Below are 18,154 nucleotides of genomic sequence, written 5' to 3'. Positions count from 1 at the left end.
CAGGAGTCGTGGTTGGTTCTGGTAGTTCTTAGAGGTATAGCTGGAAAGACCCATGATATTTAACCGTGCTGGGGCTTTACAACATGAAGGAGCTGCATGCATGGTTTGGTTACCTATTGTCATCATCTTCTGAATAGGAACCCACAGAAAGCTCGACGACAATAACAAACAGCCATCCACGTCAACAAGCCAGTGAATGGACATCATGATGATTTCAACGGCCCTGGACCACTCATACGCCCTACAAAAGCATATGGCAGGCAACGACACTTTTCTTCCGTCTGAAGTCTGAACATCTTGTGAGCATGACTGTATGCGGAAGAGGCAGAGCTTCTCCATTGACTTAGTTTGACTCAGCACGTTAGTGAATGATGCAGACTCACAGGATTCAACCTTGAGACAGCGCTCCTGATGACATGAAGATATAACCATTTGTGAACTCTTGGAAAATCAGCCAGGGTTCTTGGGTCTATAACCTAGCAACGCGCCCACCCTGCCCCTCTTCTGGCCTTGGCTTTATACACAAAGACAGGACCACCATGTACCCTTCCTGCTATCCCTTGCGCTCGCGAAATTCGGGAAATCTAGCACGAGAAACTCTGTGAGTGAGCCGCTGACAAGAACTCACACCTGAGAGGTTCGACGTTTGAGGAACCTCGGATTATGTAGGTCGTTTCTAGAATCCAGAACTCCGATTGATTCGTGAGTGTCCATTCTGCTGTAGCGTTGGTCAAAACCGGGATGACAGTAGGGATGACGACGGCGTCTTCAGGTGCCGCTTGATGGACTCGGATAACAAGATGGATCCCGTTGACTTGAGTTGAAGTCCGTGCTTGCCCATTCACTGGCACTCTCTTCCGATATTTTAAGCCGCCCTGATTTCAGTTCGCTTCTTTCAGTTTCCACTTCCGAACGACCGAATATCGCGACAAACGAAAACCCAGGGTTCTGTTTTGTGAGCACTTCATTGAAGCAAACAGGCACAACCCTTTGTCAGTGACCCAAGGCAGCTTCGAGTATAAGTGCACCACTTCCAACTTGCCACCTTTGTAATGTTCTGATTGATCGCCGATCTTCGCCATTATCGCACCTACCTAACTGGGAAACAACAACATGCGCACCTGCCCAATCTTCGCCTTCACCAGGCAGGTGCTTCTCCTGGGCGCCATCTCCCGCCTCATCTCGCTCGCTCTTACCCTTCCCCAAAGCCAGGGCACGCCTGCGTACACTCTCTCATCCACGACTTCCGCGACTTCAACTTCAACGCACTTGTCTCCTTCTCTCATTGACAGCAGCCTCCCCACGCCTTCGGTCGACAACAACCAAGCCGAGAGGAATGATCAAGGAGCTGACATCACGACCGAAACCCTCTTCTCAACCATCATCGTCCCGACCGCCACAGAGCTGACTACCATTCTGACCGTTGTCACTAACGCACCCCATATTACTACCTCTAATACTTCTCCCATTACCACCACTTCTACGCCCCAAGCTACTCCCAGCCCCGACTACATCGTCGAAGGAGGCTCAGACGGCATCTGCATCACCGTTGTACCCATCTGGCCCACCGATACCCTCGCCCCAGTAGTGAAGAGACAGGCGAGCAACACCAACACCGTTACTCACTCCAATTCGACCGCCCACATCTCCGTAGCCCTAGTCACCTCCCTTGTGATCGTCCACGCCACCGCCTCAAATCGTTACCACGTGGTTGAGAGCGGTTACTGATGCTACCACGTCCTACACGCTGACCGGGCCTTTGACGACAATTAACAGCAATAACACAGCATCCTCGTTTGTCTCCAACACGACAATCTCTAGCATTGTCCACGGTCCCGCATGTACCCCACCTGACGTTAGCCCTACCACCACAAGCTCTACCACCACCAGCAACACCGCCACCAACACTCTTGCGCCAGCTGTAGTAAAGAGACAACCAACCGACGCCCACACCAACATCGTTGCCCATGCAAACTCCAACTCCATCTCACGTGTACACGGCCACAGTCACTTCCATCGTGACCGTCCACGCTACTACGCCCCGTATCGTTACCACGGTCTTGACTGTATTCGCTACCCCTACCACCACGACCACGACCAAAGCCGCACCACCCGACACCTCCTGTTCCATGCCCAGTTCGCTTATCAACGGGCATTGCACCTACGACTCCTGGGCCGGTTGAATCCTGCCGCTGTAGTCCCGACTGAGCCAATTGGTCCTCCTCCCGGAGATCCTCACGTGAACGTGGGAAGGGCGGTGGAGACTAACGGGGTTGGTGCACGCTTAATCAGAGAATAAGACGAGACAAGCGGGAAACAGAACAAGCAGAAAGCAGGACAAGCAGGACAAGCAGGAGAAGCAGGAGAAGCAGGACAAGCAGGACAGGCAGGACAGGCAGGACAGGCAGGACAGGCAGGACAGGTAAAGAACGAAAAAGGAGAGGCTAATCAATGGCAACGGAAATGGAATCCCAACCGAACCAGCCAGCGGTGTTCCCAACACAGCTTCAAGGGAAGTTGACACTCATCAACGCGTTCACGACTTCCGCTGGTTCAAAACCTCGTCCCTGGAAGTTGTGGATCACGGTAGGCGCAGCTGGTCTGGTGATCTTGTTGCTGGGATTCGCTTGCTTGAAGTGGTTGTGCATGTCTTGTTGTAGACGTGGGAGGAGCGAACAAGAGAAGGGTGAAGTTGATGGGGATAGTGAAGAGACCCGGCAGAGGAGAGAAAGGAGAGAAAGGGGGGAAGAGCAGGTGATGAGAGTCAAGTGTGATAAGGAAATTCAAGGGAAAAAAAATGATTTCCTTTGATGCAAGTCCGGCTGTGTGGCGGGCGTGGATTCTGGTGATTGTGGTGTGTTTACCTATTTTGACGTCGGGATGCTTTTTATTGAAGGGTTTGTGGAGGAGTTGCTGTTGTTTTTCTGGGCGTGGGAAGAGGAAGGAGAGAGAGGAGGAGGGGTATGAGATGAGTTAGGTTAAAAAGATGGAGACCTGGGGGACACATTGACAAGAGAAAGCAAGAGTGCGAGAAACACTGGAAAGGGCATAAAATGGGACGACTAACGGGAAGGATGCAGTCATCAAGCAAGGCTGTCGAGAACAACGGGGATCAGATGAAGGTGGTGTGGGTTGTATACACTTAGACATCATGCATTAGACTTTATTTCTTTCATTATCGACAACCAATGACCAAGCAAGACCACAGCAGGGTCCTTCAGTCACCCGTCCCGTCTCAAGAACTCAAAAAGGCCACCAAGAAGCCGGCGTCCTCTTAACCACAAACGCCCCGCGATCCATCGTGTTAATAACAATATACCCGCTCGGAAAAAAAGGATAATGACTCCACGTCCCCGTAAACGTGACATTTCCACCCCCAGGCGCATCATCATCTTCGGGGTGCACATCAAAGTACGCCACCTCCTTGATCCGCTTACCCGTAGGATCAAACGGCACGCTCCTTAAATCCAAGATACTCAACCCAAGGCCATAGTTACTCTGGTACGAAAACCCGTTGTGAACAAATTGGTTGTGATCAATCCCGCGACGCAGACCCTTGTAATGGCCCGTCTGCTTGGGGTTCTCCAAAGAGGTAATGTCCCAGATGTAAGTGATGGGGTAGCCGTCGGCGCCGAGCCCGGCGGCGTTGTACTCGTCGTACTCGTCGTCCAGGATTAGGTATTTTTGCCAGTTGGGGTCGAGGACCCAGCCTTGGTGGGTGTAGGAGGCGCCTTCGTAGGAGGTGTTGGAGATGATGCGGATGGATTGCTTGTCGGTTACGTCGAAGCTGTCTTTTTGTCAGCGTTTTTGCTACTAAGAAAAAAGGGGAAAGGCGAGGGGGAGCGGGGAGGAAGGGGGGTGGAGAGGAAGGGGAAAGAGGGAAAGGGAGGGAAAAAGGGGAAACAAAGAAGGAGGAAAAAGGGAAAAGAGAGGGAAAATGGGGAAGATAGAGAGAAGAGGAAGAGAGGAAGGGAAGAAAGGAGAGGAAAGGGGAAGACAAACATGGTCAAAGAATCCTCATCATATCCATAACAAATATCCTTCCCATAATACTTCCTATCCGGTCCGCGATACACAATGCACTGCGCATCATGAACATACCCATCCTCACCGCTTCCGCCCAGCGTCTTGGGGTTTTTCGGGTCCGTCAAGTCGAAAAACACCAAACCGGCCTTCAACGGGCCCGTCCGCGGCTGAAAGCCCACCGCAACACCGTACTTCTTCTCTTCGTTCGTCACCACATTGTGCGACCTGCCCACCGGCAACCCTTCGTTCCACCACCCGTCCAAGTCCTCCTCATTGGTGAATACCTTGGGATTTTTTGGGTCGACATTTTGCAGCTTCGCCAGGTCAAAAATTTGCACGCCGTGGTTGACGGCTTCCGAGCCGATGAGGATGTAACTCTTGTATCCCTTGATTTCTCTCCAGAGAGAGGGCGCGGCGGTGGTGTATTGCGGTAGACGACCGAGGTAGACGAGCTTGCCTTTCTTGGTGACTTCCGCAAAGGCGGTGCCGTCTTCTTGAGCGATGGCGACGAATTCACGGCCCTTGGGTGAGGTCCAGCCCCAGGAACCGGCGCCGCGGCCAGAGCCGGAACCCAGCTCGGCGTGCGTCTTAAAGTCGTAGAGGTCAAGGTTGTTGCAGCGGAAGGTGTACTTGGGGTCGTTGGCGACGTAGGAGGCGTAGCCCTTTTTGCAGGGGACGTAGTCGAGCTTGGAGGAGGGGAATTTCTTGTACTGGGTTGAGTCGTAGACGCCGGCGGCGTCGAGTTCTGCCCAGGTTTGCTGTGGTGTTGTAATGTGTGAGTGTTGTGTTTGTGAAAAACAGAGAGAGATAGGGATGCAAGGGAGGGGGGTGGAGAGTTTCTGCTTACGTGCTTGAGGGCCATGATGTGCTCATGTCTGGCTCCATTGTCGTAGAGCTCGGCCTTGACCCTCATGTCAACGGCCTTCTCCTTGGCCGAGGCCAGGGCGGCTAGGGACGCCGCGAGGGCAAAGACGGAGGTTCTCATGTTGGGTTGATTCTTGTCTCTGCGGGCTGAGTCCAACAAGATGAGATGGGGAGTCAAGATATCTCCAAGTTGACGCAAGGGGGTGATCTGGTCTTATACTTGTGTGCCTTGCTGCCCTTGACGACGGATCACGTCGATCGTCATGAACCGTGTAAATCCCGACACCACAACCTTGTTCACTAACGTTTCTCTCCCCACGGTAGCACTGGCAAGATATCGACAGTCTGGATCTTGCGAATGATTACCAAGAGCGGGGAAATCGAGACTATTTGTGAGATATGCCGGCGATATCGCCTTGACTGGGAAGGTCAAGCTCAAGGCAACAGTTGCGACATGCAAACACTCGCTGTCGTTATATACCCAATTTGGCAGGTGTGAAATCTGACACGATGGATTGCCTTGGATGGTCTCGTACGTAGTCTCACTGCATAGTCTTAGCCCTTGGGAGCGGGGATGGCGGTATCTAGCCAAGAGATGGAGGCTCTACGGGCTCGGCTCTCGTGTACCGAGCAGGGGGCGAGACCGCGGGTACGGAGACCCCACGTTTCCCTCCTGGTTCTCTTAGCCAGTCTCTGCCTCATATTGTAAGTTCGTGGATCCGTATATTCTTCACCAGTGGTTCGTGACTGGAGAAGAGTTTGAGTGCCACGGCATTCCGACAATGCGGTACAATGTTGCGTGATGATCTTGGTGATGAATACGGAAGGTGGAGAGATCTCTATATTGCATGCAGCCAAGGCCGGCAGATACCACCTTTTCTTGGTCCGATGGGCAGTTGAGTGCTACCAGCCAAGCTTTGCACCGTCATTAGGTGCACCACGGTGCTAACGCCATCCCGCTCGGCATCTCTTATCGTGAGTGTCCGATGTAATCTGGTTAGAGTAGTGTTAGTGGAATGGCGTTGCCACAGAACGTCAAGATGAAAGTTCCAGATAGCCCTGCCGAGAAGCAGGATGTTGAAATGATCGGAATGTTCACTTTCCGTGCCCATTCTTTCCGTGTGCCTGAAGCCCCGCTCCCCAAGGTCTGTTGTTCTTGAGAACCTGCCATGTTGGGCTCAGCCGGCTGTTGTCACACTGCATGTCTGGAACACGAAAACGAAGAAGCTGGGTTACTTGATTGTTGTTGGCAACACCCAGACCCGACCGTCTAACATGAAAAATCTCATTGTCTTAACTCGGCTCGGGGGAAAGTAGTCCGTGGAGTGATCCTTCAATGGCATACCACAATCGAAACCGCCTTCCCGACCATAGGGTGTTGGTCAATGACACTGGTTATGTCCTGTCGGGCCCAAGGTAGAGTAATCCACCGTGACAAAGGCCCTGTCGACCTCCTGAAGACTCTCGTAGCAATACTGCAGTGTCTCGGCAATATCATGTGCCAAAGGGAGCGAAGTTCTCTCATCCAACAGTACATCCAGCTCAACCCAAACACCATCGCCAGCATGGTATGCCGTCAACGACTTGAAGCCTGCTACAACAGGGGAAAAGCGGAAGGCGAGATACATCAACTTCTTCTGCAAGGCATCGTCTACATTGCTTCCTGTCAACCGGCTGATGTTCTTGATACACGTCTCAGCCCAGTCACAGATGACATAGATGGCCAACAATGTTGCACCAAGGGGGTCCAGCCACCAGATCTGGGCAGCAACACCAATCAGGGGAAAGAGGAGAGATGCGGTGTTGAAGTACACATCGGTCTTGCAGTCTTGCACCAGAGCTTGTACCTGCGTCGTCTTGATGGGTCTGCATATGAGCCCGATGATGCCCTTGATGACGGCATTGGCAGCCATGGCTCCAATGGCAACAGGAGGCAGAGGCGCAACATCTCTATCGCCGCCGGGTAACAACTTTGTAACCGACTCTTGGAGGATCTGGATAAAGGAAACAACCATGATAACACTGAAGACGAGAATACCGATGGGTTCAAGGCGTCGTCTTCCGACGGGGTACTTGAGCTGTAGAGCGCGGAGACGCCACGAAACGATGCGATTCGTGCCGTAGATGATCAAGGTACAAAACAAGTCCAAAGCCGAGTCTGCGGTGCTGGCAGCCAACGAAAGCGATGGGCTAAAGCGCAAACTGACCAGCTTTCCAACGAGCATGAAGATATTCGCAATAATGTTCGTGTTTATCGCCCATCTCGCGTTTCGATCGTCACGGCGGCGCTTCTCGATGTGCTCGGGCGGCAGAAAGGCTTCGACGGCGCCTTTGGAGTCTGCGAGAGGGACACGGCGTTCGGCGATGCCGTCTCTATCAGCATCGGGGTTCATGCTGTCGATGATATCGTCGGAAACGGCCATGACCAAGGCGTCGACCTCGACCCAACTATCGAGTGTCTCATTTTGGGATTCGTAGTATCTCCTGATCTTTTTGTTCTTGATGGCCTTGAGCTCGGCATCGGACTTGTGATGGTGTTCCTCCCAGGAGGAGAGGCCCTTCATGCCATCGAGTACCCTCTGTTTCAAATCGTTGCGGCGCTGTTCGGCGACGACCAAGTGTCGAGCATCCTTGAAGCCGCTGAGGGAGGTGATCTTGGCGCGGTTGTCGTGGATTTGGACTTCGTGTAGGGAGGGGATCCGCGTGGGGGCAGCCGGGGTAGTACTCTGCGTGGAAGTGGGCTCGGTGGAGCGAGGGCCGCGATGATTGCCAGGGGAGACGTTGGAAATAGGGAGTCCAGATTCTTCGTCGTCATCACGATATCGTCGGCGAATGGACGAGGGCCGACGAGACGTCGTGGTCCCGTGCCAATCGGTGGCCGAGTTGACAGTTCTGGGTCTTCTTCCCACCATGTTGCTTGGTAGTCGTCTTGAGGTTCAGGATTGGATGTTTTCGGCCGACAGAATGGGCAGGACTGTGGAAGCGACAGGTTCACGAAATAATTGAGGGAGCCATTTGATGAAAAAGAACGAAACGATGGGAACAAATCCCACGCTCGTTCTTGTCCTTCTGATTTTCCAGCCAAGCGCTTATAATACGGAAATAACAACCCAAAGAAGCCGAAATGCTTTAGGAAGGTCGGAGGAAAGGGACAGACAACAGCCAGAATGACGTCATGCGGGGCGGCTGTCCCGATATCTGACCTGTGGCTTGGGTGGCTACATCGCGCTGATGTCTACAACTGGCTGTGATGATCTTTTGTTCTTATTGGTATCACTTCCATCAAATCTTATTACTGCAACCAGGAGCGAAGGTCATATAGCCAACGACCGCGTCAGGGGTTGCTGTGTCAACATTGCCAACTTCCAGTCCACCACGGCATGAAGGACTCCCCTGGGGTACTTGTGGCCATTTCGCCTAACGAAACAGCTAATGAGATGTGATTTGCGAAATGCCTTGAGAAAGATACCGGTCGCGCGAGCTACAACAACCCGACATGATTGCTCATGATTGGTTCAAATCGGGAGGCTTGAAGAGTCCAGGCCGGTTTTGGAGCAGACAATCATCAGACTTGTTTATCAGCGGGACAACCGCGAACTCTTGCTCTTTACACAACAAGCCTCTCCCGGGTTACGGCCGGGAATCGAACTTCGACGTCGCTGGCATCACAGTCAATTCTTGGAGTCACAATGAGGCTCCTCAATACACGGACTCTCGCCTTGGTGGAATACGTCAAGGACATTCCGCGTTATGCGATTCTTTCCCACACCTGGGGCGGCGACGAGGTGTCATTGCAAGACCTGACTTCTGACACAGGAAGGCGCAAAGCGGGCTGGTCAAAGATCATCAATGCGTGCCTATACGCCTCCGCTAACCGATGGGAATACATTTGAATTGACACATGCTGCATTGACCAAAACAACAACACGGAGGTCGGCGAGGCCATCAACTCCATGTTCCAGTGGTATCAATCTGCCGAGGTCTGTTACGCCTATCTAGCGGATGTGCCAGACGATCCTCACTGAACGTCCTTTCACTGCAGCCGGTGGTTCACTGGGGGTTGGACCCTTCAAGAACTCCTTGCACCGACTGTGCTCGAATTCCTCAACATGCACTCGAAGCCAATTGGATCTCGGAGGGATTTGGCCACAGCAATAGAGTATGCTACGGGGATTTGGATTGCGCACCTCCAAAACATCGGCCCATGCTGCGTAGGGACCAGACTGTCTTGGGCTGCGGGGCGAGAAACAACCCGTCCGGAAGACCACGCATATAGTCTTCTTGGCCTACTCGATGTTCAACTGCCCTTGCTATACGGCGAAGGCGGAGAACGCGCGTTTGTGAGATTACAGCGCGAGTTGGTACGCAAATACAACGACGAGTCGATTTTGGTGTGGCGCGATGAGGCGGCTACTCCGAGATGGCCACCACTTTGGAACGGTAAGCCGTCCTAAGAAATCAGGCAATAAGGGTTAGTGGTGTTACTGAGGCTGACGCGCTGATACCAGACCGAGACTTCGTGCCGTGCGCGGCTTTTCGCCTGTCTCCCATTCTCGCTCGATCACTGAGGCACTTTCGGCACCTATCCTCGCTTGAAACAGGCAGGTAAGATACGGAACGAACACGGTTCGAAATAACAAATTTTGGCCTGAGTCTTAGGGGACTCTATTTCAGCATTTTACGTTCTTCCTGATAGAGCTAAACTGCACACTACCACGGCCATAACATGGCCATGATTGCCCCGAACATGAATGTCGCTGCCCCATCGTGCTTATACTAAAGCGAGACGGCGGTCAAGAGGGTTGGGTGTTCCGAAAACTCGATTTTCCCCTCCTGGATAGGAGAGAGGCGAATAAGATTGGAGTGTGGAGGTCGTTGGGCAGTAAGGACATCCTCGTTCTTGCACCAGAAACCCCCCATAGCGGGAGGAACGTTGAAACCCCCCCCCCCCCCCCCCCCCCCCCCCACACACACACACACACACACACTGTATCGAGTACGAAGGCTTGGGTTTGACGGGGCCCGCACCATACCATCTCTCCCAATTTTGCGTCGCCACAAATCATTCCGTTGGACGGGAAATCTCAGGCCTGCACTCCAACTTCCCGCGCTTAGCACAACTCCTAAGCAACCATGCATTCATCTGCAGCATGTTTGTCCCCCATGACAATTGCGAGTACCTGGTTATTGTTAAGTGGCATCTTGATGCTGTGGCGTGTGGGATTTGGACGGATTCCTTTGATGAGTGGGGTACTAGAGACAAGCTTAACTCGGCCGCACATCAGTCCTTTCCTACTCAGTTTCCCTTACCGGGGAAGAAGGGCACGATTCAGATCTCAGCTGTGGAACAAGCAGACTCGCAAGTCGGAAAGAAGTTTTGTATCAGATTTCAACGTCAGGAGATCGTGAGCCCGTACTTCACGCTAGAAAACCTACTTGTATTCTCAGGTACGCTGTTCATGGGCAGGTGGACGAGGTAATCCTGGTTGTTTCATCTTCCACAATGAACATGTCACTATAAGATATGGTCATTTGTACGTCGTTAGCCTTCTGGTGCAATATCTTCCAGTGTTTTTTCGGTTTTTTTTTTTTTTTTTTTTTTTTTTTTGGGGGGGGGGGGGGGGGGGGGGGGGGGGGGGGGGGGGTTTGTTAAGTGTTTGCGATGGAGTTGATCAGTTGACTCCAGTCTCGTGGATAAATTCGCAACGCTGGTCTTGCAAGCTGCAACTGACTTCTACCACAAGTCTACTTCTTCAGGGCTTCCAACAGGATAAGGTATATTTTCTCGCAATTTATTTAACGCGCATTGAGTGTCAGTAAACAAAATAGCTTTCTCTGGTACGCCACGTCCCCGTTCTCTCCCTCTCGCTATGTAGAACCATGCCTCATCTCCAATGTCCCACTAGTCATAGACCCTTCCTTCATTCCTCCCCTTCCCTCATCATTCTTAACCTACAGGTACCTAGAGATCATTAACTCCCTTCGGTAATCTCAGCATCCCAGTTCCCCGCTTCCTTATCCCTCATCATTTCTTCCTTTTCCCCCCTTACGCCTTCTCCTTGCAATATTCGGCCCCGGCAGCACCCGATGAACTTGTCGGACTCGGCGACGCGCTCGTGATAGTAGTCCTCCCATCACCCCCCGTCATTACCGTCAACCTATCTCCCAAGCTAACAATAGGATGCATCACCACCGTCGTCTTCGTCGTCGTCGTCGTCATCGTCGAGTCATTCAAGCCAGACTGAGATCTTTAACTCTGACTCTGTCCCATCCCCTGGATATGTCCCAGCATCTGCCCCACATTCTGCCCCTGTCCAACCACCTGACTCTTCGTACCACTACTACCACTGCTGACGGGGATAGAAACCACCGCGGTAGCAGTAGCAGTCGGCAGTGTCACGGTGTCGTCACCGGTAACGGGGATGATTTCCAGCGGATCATCATCGGTGCTCGAGGACTTGGTTGAGGACTTGCTCCTAGAGCTAGCCATAGGACGAGGAGGAAGCGGAGGCAGCGAGGGTAGGGAAGCGGGGATGGTGTAAGTGTTGTAGTTAACTAGATCTGTTGTGGGGCCGGTGACGGGGATGATGATTAGGGGGTCTGTGTCTGTGTCTGTTGATGTCGTGCTTCCCCTGGTTGAACTACTGTTGGTAGTAGTGATGGGGATGCTTCTCCTGGTTGACGTACTACTGGTTGTACGACTGGTTGTACAAGTTAAAATAGGGGAAGAAGCCGACGAGCTCGCAGATCCCGACGAGATTGTAAAAGTTACGCTGTTAGTCGCAGAAGCAGAAGCGGGACCCCTACTTCCAGTCCTCGTGGTACTAGTAACCATGGTCTTAGGCACACACTTCCCATTAACCGCCACGACTGCTGTGCCTGTACACTCCCCCTTTGGCCAGGACTGATTCGGTGGTGTAGGCCCGGCAGGTTTGTGGGTGTGGGTAACTGTTTTGGTAGAGGTAACTGTAGGGGTAATAACAACAGTCACCACCTGCGTCTGTTGAGCAACAGTAGCCCAAACCGTCGCCGTCCTTGTTTGATCTGTACCCGATGTGATAGTCGTGCTCTCGGTGACGGGGATGATAACCAGGGGGTCGGTATCTGTAGATGTACCAGCAGAGGTGACGATGGTCGGGATAATCCCGTGAAGAAGCGAAGGAGTCAAGTGCGTCGAGTGTCTACCGCTGCTAATGCTTGCTTCAGCGGATGCAATGCTTTGCGCAATTTCCGAGAAATTAATCGGCCCTTGGGCGTTGGGGTTGCCCTCGTGCGGGTGGGAAGCTGCGATGGATGCGAGGGGGACGAGGGTTAGGAGCACCTTCCTGTCGAAATAAAGGGTGGTGTTGTGGGTCGACATTTTGCTGTCTTGGGGGCTAATTAGGGCAGCCTTGAGAAAATCGTTCTTTGTCGAATTGGGTTTTTGTTGGGTTGTGGTGCTTGGTGGTTAGATTGGTAAAGGAGGAGGAAGTGCAGCTTTTTCCTTTGTCGAATGATGTTTATATCATTTTGGAGGGTGGAATAAATTGACCTCAAAGGGTGAATGGCAAGATCCAAAGGGAATTCACTGACGAAACCTTTGTAATCCTGGGGTTTGTGAAGAGGAGCGTGGATCAAGGCACTTGCCAGCGTTATTTAGAATCAATCATCATGTTTGACTCCATATCTTCATCCGAGGTGTTGTTGGCCACAGAACCTTTGCTAATGACACACCTGATGGCTGTGCAGGAAGCGTCAGGCGATCTATTGCCCTTCACCAAGGTCCAAGCGTAAAGGATGCACACCGGTATCATGGACAATAGTCCAGACAAATGTGTCATTGAAGAGACTGCGTGAAGGTTCGCTAGTCCTTAGTACTCAAGGTCTCAGGCCAGAGATGGATCAGTTGGTGCCCAAGGGAATAGAGATAAAGGGCATATGGGACACCAGAATGATACGACAAGCTTCTTGGAAGGAGGGAATGTCATGGCCCATTGACACAGTGGCCGTCATAGCATGTTCATTTCAGCATCGCCATAAAGCTATTCATATACAAAGAAGTTTTCGACCAATGGGACCCTTCACACTGGCCAAAGTCGGCAAGTCTTCAGATCCCAGGCCATCATCGTCACCACCTATCCCTTCACCCACTTACCCGGCACCCCTAACTTAGAGGCACTGAGAGTACCACTGGTTAGCAGCCTGGCAAGTCGACCCAGACTGGCAGCAAGTCGCGCCGGTCCAGCCCTGTCCACCGCACTGGCCCCACTTGGCCGCGCAGTTCCCTGTGCTGGGTTGAGTAGGGGTGGAAGGGTTGGTAGGGTTGGTAGGAGTACTTCCGCCGTCACCACCGCTGCTGCTGAGCTTGGATTTGACGAAAGCGAGGGCCTGCTGGCCGTACTTGGAGCCGTAACCCTGGTGAGTGGCTTGGTCGTTGCCCGTGCAGCAGTACGGGTCGGGTGAGTCACAGTAGTTCTGGAGCTTGGAGGCCGAGGCGCAGGTGTAGCCGGCAGGGCGGGAGGCGAACTGTGAGGGAAAAGGGTTAGTATGGGTTGTTGGACCCAGTAATGATGGGGATTGGAGCAAGAGGAACGACATACGCCATAAGCAGTGCAAGTTCCCACGTTGTAAGAGAGGCCGGTGCGGTAACGGGGGTTGCCCATCATGATGACGGCCTTGACCTGGTTAAGTGCGCTGGCATTGATGCCGGGGGTGCTGCTAGTGATGCCGGAGCCGCTATCGGGTCCACCGCAAACGGCGTTGTCCATGATTTGACCGCCCTGTTGATCGAATGGGTTAGTATTTGCTGCACAAAAAAGGATTCGGAAGAAGTGATCGCCTGAATGTACCTGAGAATATCCGACAAGGACAATCTGAGTGTTGGGGCAGCGAGCATTGAGGTTGTTCACAGCCGTTGCGACGGCGTTGGTGCCCGTTCTGGCCGAGTCACCATATTGGATGCCGCCGCAAGAAGACTGACCACCGCAAGCCGGGTAGGTGATGGCCTCGGAGGTGGCACCGGGATAGGCCTGAAGGATCAGGTTGACAACGACGCCAGCGGTTCCGTAACCCGGAGAGACCGTGGTCTCACGAGCACCGAAGACGTGGATGGAAGGGCATGACTGACGCTCCTCAAGCTCGATAGGGGACGCGCCGACAACAGCCGAGCGGGCCAAGAGGAGGAGGTAGGCAGCTTTGGGAGAGGGCCACATCTTGAATATTTGGTGATGGTGATGAAGTTGCAGTAGATCTATGTCTGGGCTTGTCGATCTGTCTGTCTGTCTGAAAGGAAGGCGGATGGTGCGTAGTTATACTCGGCGGTCAGACCAGTGGCCAGACATTATTGAGACATCTAAGCATGGAAGATGTTGGCGATGTCACCGTTGTTACGGAGGCCATGTCGCCGCTCATTGTCCAGGTATCATTCGCATTCCGTTCCTCCGCAACCAGGCCAATGGTAGCATGACTAGTACCATATCCAGCTACTGACCTCCCCAGACCAAGGTTTGGACGTAATGGGGCGGTGGCTATTGCATGAAAATAGTAAAGCTCGGAGGTCCTTTGTGGTTCTGCTTTCGAGTGTCGCGAACGGTCAATCGGGTAAAGCTGGGCTCGCCAACTTGCCAAGTATCATGGGGCAGCATTGTTCGAGGAGCCTCCGTCGAATCCTGGTTTCTGGAATGTTTCTCTCGCTTGGTCGGGTATCTCGTTCTCGGGTAAGCTAGCCCTGTCCAAAGTTCATGCATGTTGGCATTGCTTGGGGTCCTGTCAATCTGGGGATGCTTGGGTTGCATTTGTCTTTTGAACCGGCATTGGATAAATTGACAAGTACGTGACCACGCGTCAGTGGCCCATTTCCCCAGATTCGGCGATCGTAGCCACCCTGAATTGCGGCCATCTTGTGTCCGGTCAACACGCAGCTAGCTCGGAGCATCGTGGTGTTGTTGAGGTCTTGGTCGCATTTTGCGGGGGAAGGGATCGGGAACGAAGAAGAAGAAGGCTTATGCGGCAGGCGAGATCCGAGCACGAGGAATTTAGGCTCAATTGACCCAGCCTCCACTTCCAATGCAACCTTGAACCAGGAAGGATAGACGTTTCGACGTTTCAGGACGCGGACGTGTTTCCGCTTCTCGAAAAGGAATCGTCGGTGATGGAGGGCAAGTCGAAGCTTGATCATAGTTGGCGTCTCGGGGTCAGGTGGTTTGGCTACCATGGTCAGGCAAGCAACCGCAACCAGGGCGTGGCCGAGCAGTTGTGAAACAGCATTTTCTGGTCTTTGTTGAAGGTGCTGAACTGTTTGCGCCGTCAGAAATCTTCCACCATTGCTGGATTGTTTTGTGCAACCTGGGCATCTCTTACCTGAAATTGGGAATGTCAAGGCTAATGTTGTCTTTGTCGTAGTCAGCTTTGCCGTCTATTCTTTCCAATTCCCAGCTGGAAGTCCGATCAGCTGCTCCAATGGGTCATAGCGGCGTACAGCCAGGGGCAGACGCGCATTCACGTGCTACCCTGAGCTGCTACAGCGGCGTGGTTACCTAATTGCAAGCGCACGGCAAGCGGCAAGCGCACGGCAAGCGGCAACCACCAGCAGTTAAAGGCAGGTCCCACTGTCAACGACATCCCGTCGTACCTGACATTTGAAGTCGGGGACAATTCCACTTTCCTTTCAAACAACTTGTCCCACTGCATTTTTCTGAACTTTAACATCGCCGGTTCTCCCTTACCTGAAAAGGTGATTGCCTCACCACTGTTCCCATCACCCCCGCCCTTTGCCCCTTACGCTGTCCTGGCCAGTGGTCAAGGGTTGCGGGCGGTTGTTTTTGGCGTTTACCTAAGTATTTGATTAGGGCCTTCTTGTACGCGACATACACGAAAAGCACCAAGAAAAGGTATGTATATGACCCATTGCTTGTCAATCAACCACCTGTTGAGTCTCGAGCATCAAGCTAACACGCCAAAGTTGACCGCTGTCTCCATTTTCGCCCAACATCTCCGCGCAGTCTTCCGATTACCTGCCCCGGCCGAGCTCCTGGGCCCGGACATGACTGGGAAATCATAATGATGGCTATAAGAAGCTTCTTCTCCGACCAAAGCTTCGTCTGCCTGAAATGGCCTATACCACCGCCCACGTGTTGTTCAAAATCCACGTTGACATTCTGAGTGAGCGCGCCTTTGCCTTGGCAGATATCGATGAGTATGTGCCAGACATCCTATTTCCCCATCGTGCGTACAAGTAAGAGCGTTCATGAACATTTCGCTCCCTGTTTCGATGTTGAAGGCTCTTTCACTGAGCTTGCAAGTTCTTTCTTCGATCATCTCCCTAACAGAGACCTGAGCGAAGATGAAAATGAGATTCTGGATTCCTCTCAATCTCTCGTATGAAAATCACCATGATTTTCCCGGTGGTCAGACACGGATACACACTTCCTTCTCAGTCTTTTACATGATATTTCACGCGGGTATTGGACTGTCCATATTTGGTTCAATCTTGCGATCGCTTCGCTCAGGAAAGAGACTAAACTCCCATGCTGAGAATTTGGCAAAGGGGAGCCAGCCACAGTGTGTCAAAAAAAAGTCCTTTTTTTACCGAAAACCTTGCTCCGCACCCGACACGTTTCGCTGCTTGGTTGATTTCCAGAACTGCGAACTTGCCTCCTAACAGGCGAAGCGGGAGATCCATTGCGGAGGGCAATGACGGGGATGGGATACAAATGGTGGGTTTCTGCCTTGTGATCTCCGCCCTGGCTGAGCCTGGAATCCTCTCTAAAACGACCACTTTTGGGGACCATTCAGTCGTGGTGTCTTCGCCTGGTTCATTATTTTTCTCTTCCGGAACTGTCACCTTTGAGAATCTCAACCGGCGACTGCACTCCGCCCATAAAGCTTTCATTAATGCGATTGGATGGCTGACATGCATGGCGTACCGGCCCGTGATGCGGTGCAACTCATTGGTGCCAACACATTTGGAGGCAGCAAGCTTGAGGCAGTCACATCCAATGAAAGTTAAGCATTTTGGAGGCAGTACTTAACTCCCATCCGGAGTGGTGCATCATGCATGCACATGCCTCCAATACGTATGCGTCCCATCGTGTGGTAAGGCATTCGGTGTCCAACGCCTCCTCAACAGACCAGGACAAAGACAATCTCGACAAGCGAAAGGTTACATAAAGTGCGGTAGGCCTCGTCTTTGTCATTGAGCAGAAGACCTTCTATCATATCACAACTGTCTCGGCCTACAGCATTACCCGGCCGTGGAAGAGTCCTTGGCGTACTTGCTTCTGGAAACCAACGGTGAGCTTCCTGACTCCGCATGCCTCCATCCCACCCATCGACATGTTCACCGACATCCGCTAACAACACTCTTCTTCTTTTTCTAGAGCCGCCGACTCAATAGAGTCACTCTAATCTCAGGCGCACTGGCGCCGGCGGGGGCGTTCCAACCCCGTCAGCTCGCACCATCTCCCAGAACTACCGCCACTACAATTGCTACAACCAACAACATCAACCACTCACATACCCATACCCCCTTCCACATATCCCACAAATCTCCAGTATCCAACAAAATGATCATCCACCTGTCAACCTCTCAGTCTCCCCCAGGACGTGGTCTCCCGCGCGCTCAACCGCGGGACCACAACTCAGTCGTGGGGATAGAGTGTGCGATAGACATGGCGTGGATTATCATGGCGAGTTTCCTAACGAAGCCCCCTCCCATCCCTCCACATACTCGAGTCCCCGTGCAATTGTTGGGTTTGCACTGGGGCAAGAGTGTGTGGAGGGATGGGAGGGGGCTTCGCCAGGGAATTGGCCCTTGGAATTGGGAATGGGAGAGGAAGAGGGAGTCGGAGGAGGATTCAACCTTGCCTATGGTAATTTTGGATTCGAGCCTCAGGAACATATCACATCTTTTGATATTTATCACCAACCGGTACTTCCGCCAGTGGTCCTGTGTCTCAACAATGACGCCGGGACTGCTACTCCCTCCCAAGGTCAACTACAGTCCCTTCAGCCAGACTCAAACACCTTGTCCACAGACGCAACATCCACGACTCAGATATTTCCGGGTGTATCTGTGCCGAATGAGTTCGACAATAGTATGTTTGTCGACGAACACTACGCAGACTCAGCCTACCTCCAGACATCATTTCTCCAGACCGACGATCCATCAGCTTACATGACTGAACCCGTCCTTGCTCATTGGCCGCTTGGTGACTTGCCATCTGGTCCAAACCACATTTTGACGTCGGAAAACAACATCACTCATTCCACTCCCAGTTTTACCAAT

The 18,154-nt window shown here is 52.5% G+C and overlaps 6 protein-coding genes across 6 annotated transcripts; 1 reads left to right on the top strand and 5 right to left on the bottom strand.

The window, feature by feature from the left end:
- Positions 1–1,113: 1,113 nt before the first annotated feature.
- SMAC4_08977 (uncharacterized protein) lies at positions 1,114–2,426 on the top strand (the record flags this gene model as incomplete). Its single annotated transcript, XM_003345594.1, has 3 exons — positions 1,114–1,699; positions 1,788–2,272; positions 2,337–2,426. 3 exons carry the CDS (start codon positions 1,114–1,116, stop codon positions 2,424–2,426), a joined length of 1,161 nt encoding a protein of 386 aa, XP_003345642.1.
- A 600-nt stretch (positions 2,427–3,026) lies between these two features.
- SMAC4_08976 (uncharacterized protein) lies at positions 3,027–5,611 on the bottom strand. The gene is made up of 3 exons (XM_066090875.1): positions 4,874–5,611; positions 4,003–4,784; positions 3,027–3,787 (listed from the first exon to the last, which is right to left on the bottom strand). The coding sequence occupies exons 1-3, from the start codon at positions 5,009–5,011 to the stop codon at positions 3,244–3,246; spliced, it is 1,464 nt and encodes a 487-aa protein (XP_065947830.1). The 5' UTR covers positions 5,012–5,611; the 3' UTR covers positions 3,027–3,243.
- A 500-nt stretch (positions 5,612–6,111) lies between these two features.
- On the bottom strand, positions 6,112–7,802 carry SMAC4_08975 (uncharacterized protein; the record flags this gene model as incomplete). Its single annotated transcript, XM_003345592.2, has 1 exon — positions 6,112–7,802. One exon carries the CDS (start codon positions 7,800–7,802, stop codon positions 6,273–6,275), a length of 1,530 nt encoding a protein of 509 aa, XP_003345640.1. The 3' UTR covers positions 6,112–6,272.
- Positions 7,803–11,140: 3,338 nt separating this feature from the next.
- On the bottom strand, positions 11,141–12,250 carry SMAC4_08974 (uncharacterized protein; the record flags this gene model as incomplete). The annotated part of the gene is made up of 1 exon (XM_003345591.1): positions 11,141–12,250. One exon carries the CDS (start codon positions 12,248–12,250, stop codon positions 11,141–11,143), a length of 1,110 nt encoding a protein of 369 aa, XP_003345639.1.
- A 605-nt stretch (positions 12,251–12,855) lies between these two features.
- On the bottom strand, positions 12,856–14,081 carry SMAC4_08973 (uncharacterized protein; the record flags this gene model as incomplete). Its single annotated transcript, XM_003345590.2, has 3 exons — positions 12,856–13,395; positions 13,470–13,649; positions 13,719–14,081. 3 exons carry the CDS (start codon positions 14,079–14,081, stop codon positions 13,039–13,041), a joined length of 900 nt encoding a protein of 299 aa, XP_003345638.1. The 3' UTR covers positions 12,856–13,038.
- A 509-nt stretch (positions 14,082–14,590) lies between these two features.
- Positions 14,591–15,082, bottom strand: SMAC4_08972 (uncharacterized protein; the record flags this gene model as incomplete). Its single annotated transcript, XM_003345589.1, has 1 exon — positions 14,591–15,082. One exon carries the CDS (start codon positions 15,080–15,082, stop codon positions 14,591–14,593), a length of 492 nt encoding a protein of 163 aa, XP_003345637.1.
- Positions 15,083–18,154: the final 3,072 nt, after the last annotated feature.

This window comes from Sordaria macrospora, chromosome 7, assembly GCF_033870435.1.
Source record: "Sordaria macrospora chromosome 7, complete sequence".
Taxonomy (NCBI): domain Eukaryota; kingdom Fungi; phylum Ascomycota; class Sordariomycetes; order Sordariales; family Sordariaceae; genus Sordaria; species Sordaria macrospora.
This window is presented reverse-complemented; position numbering and strand designations above follow the sequence as displayed.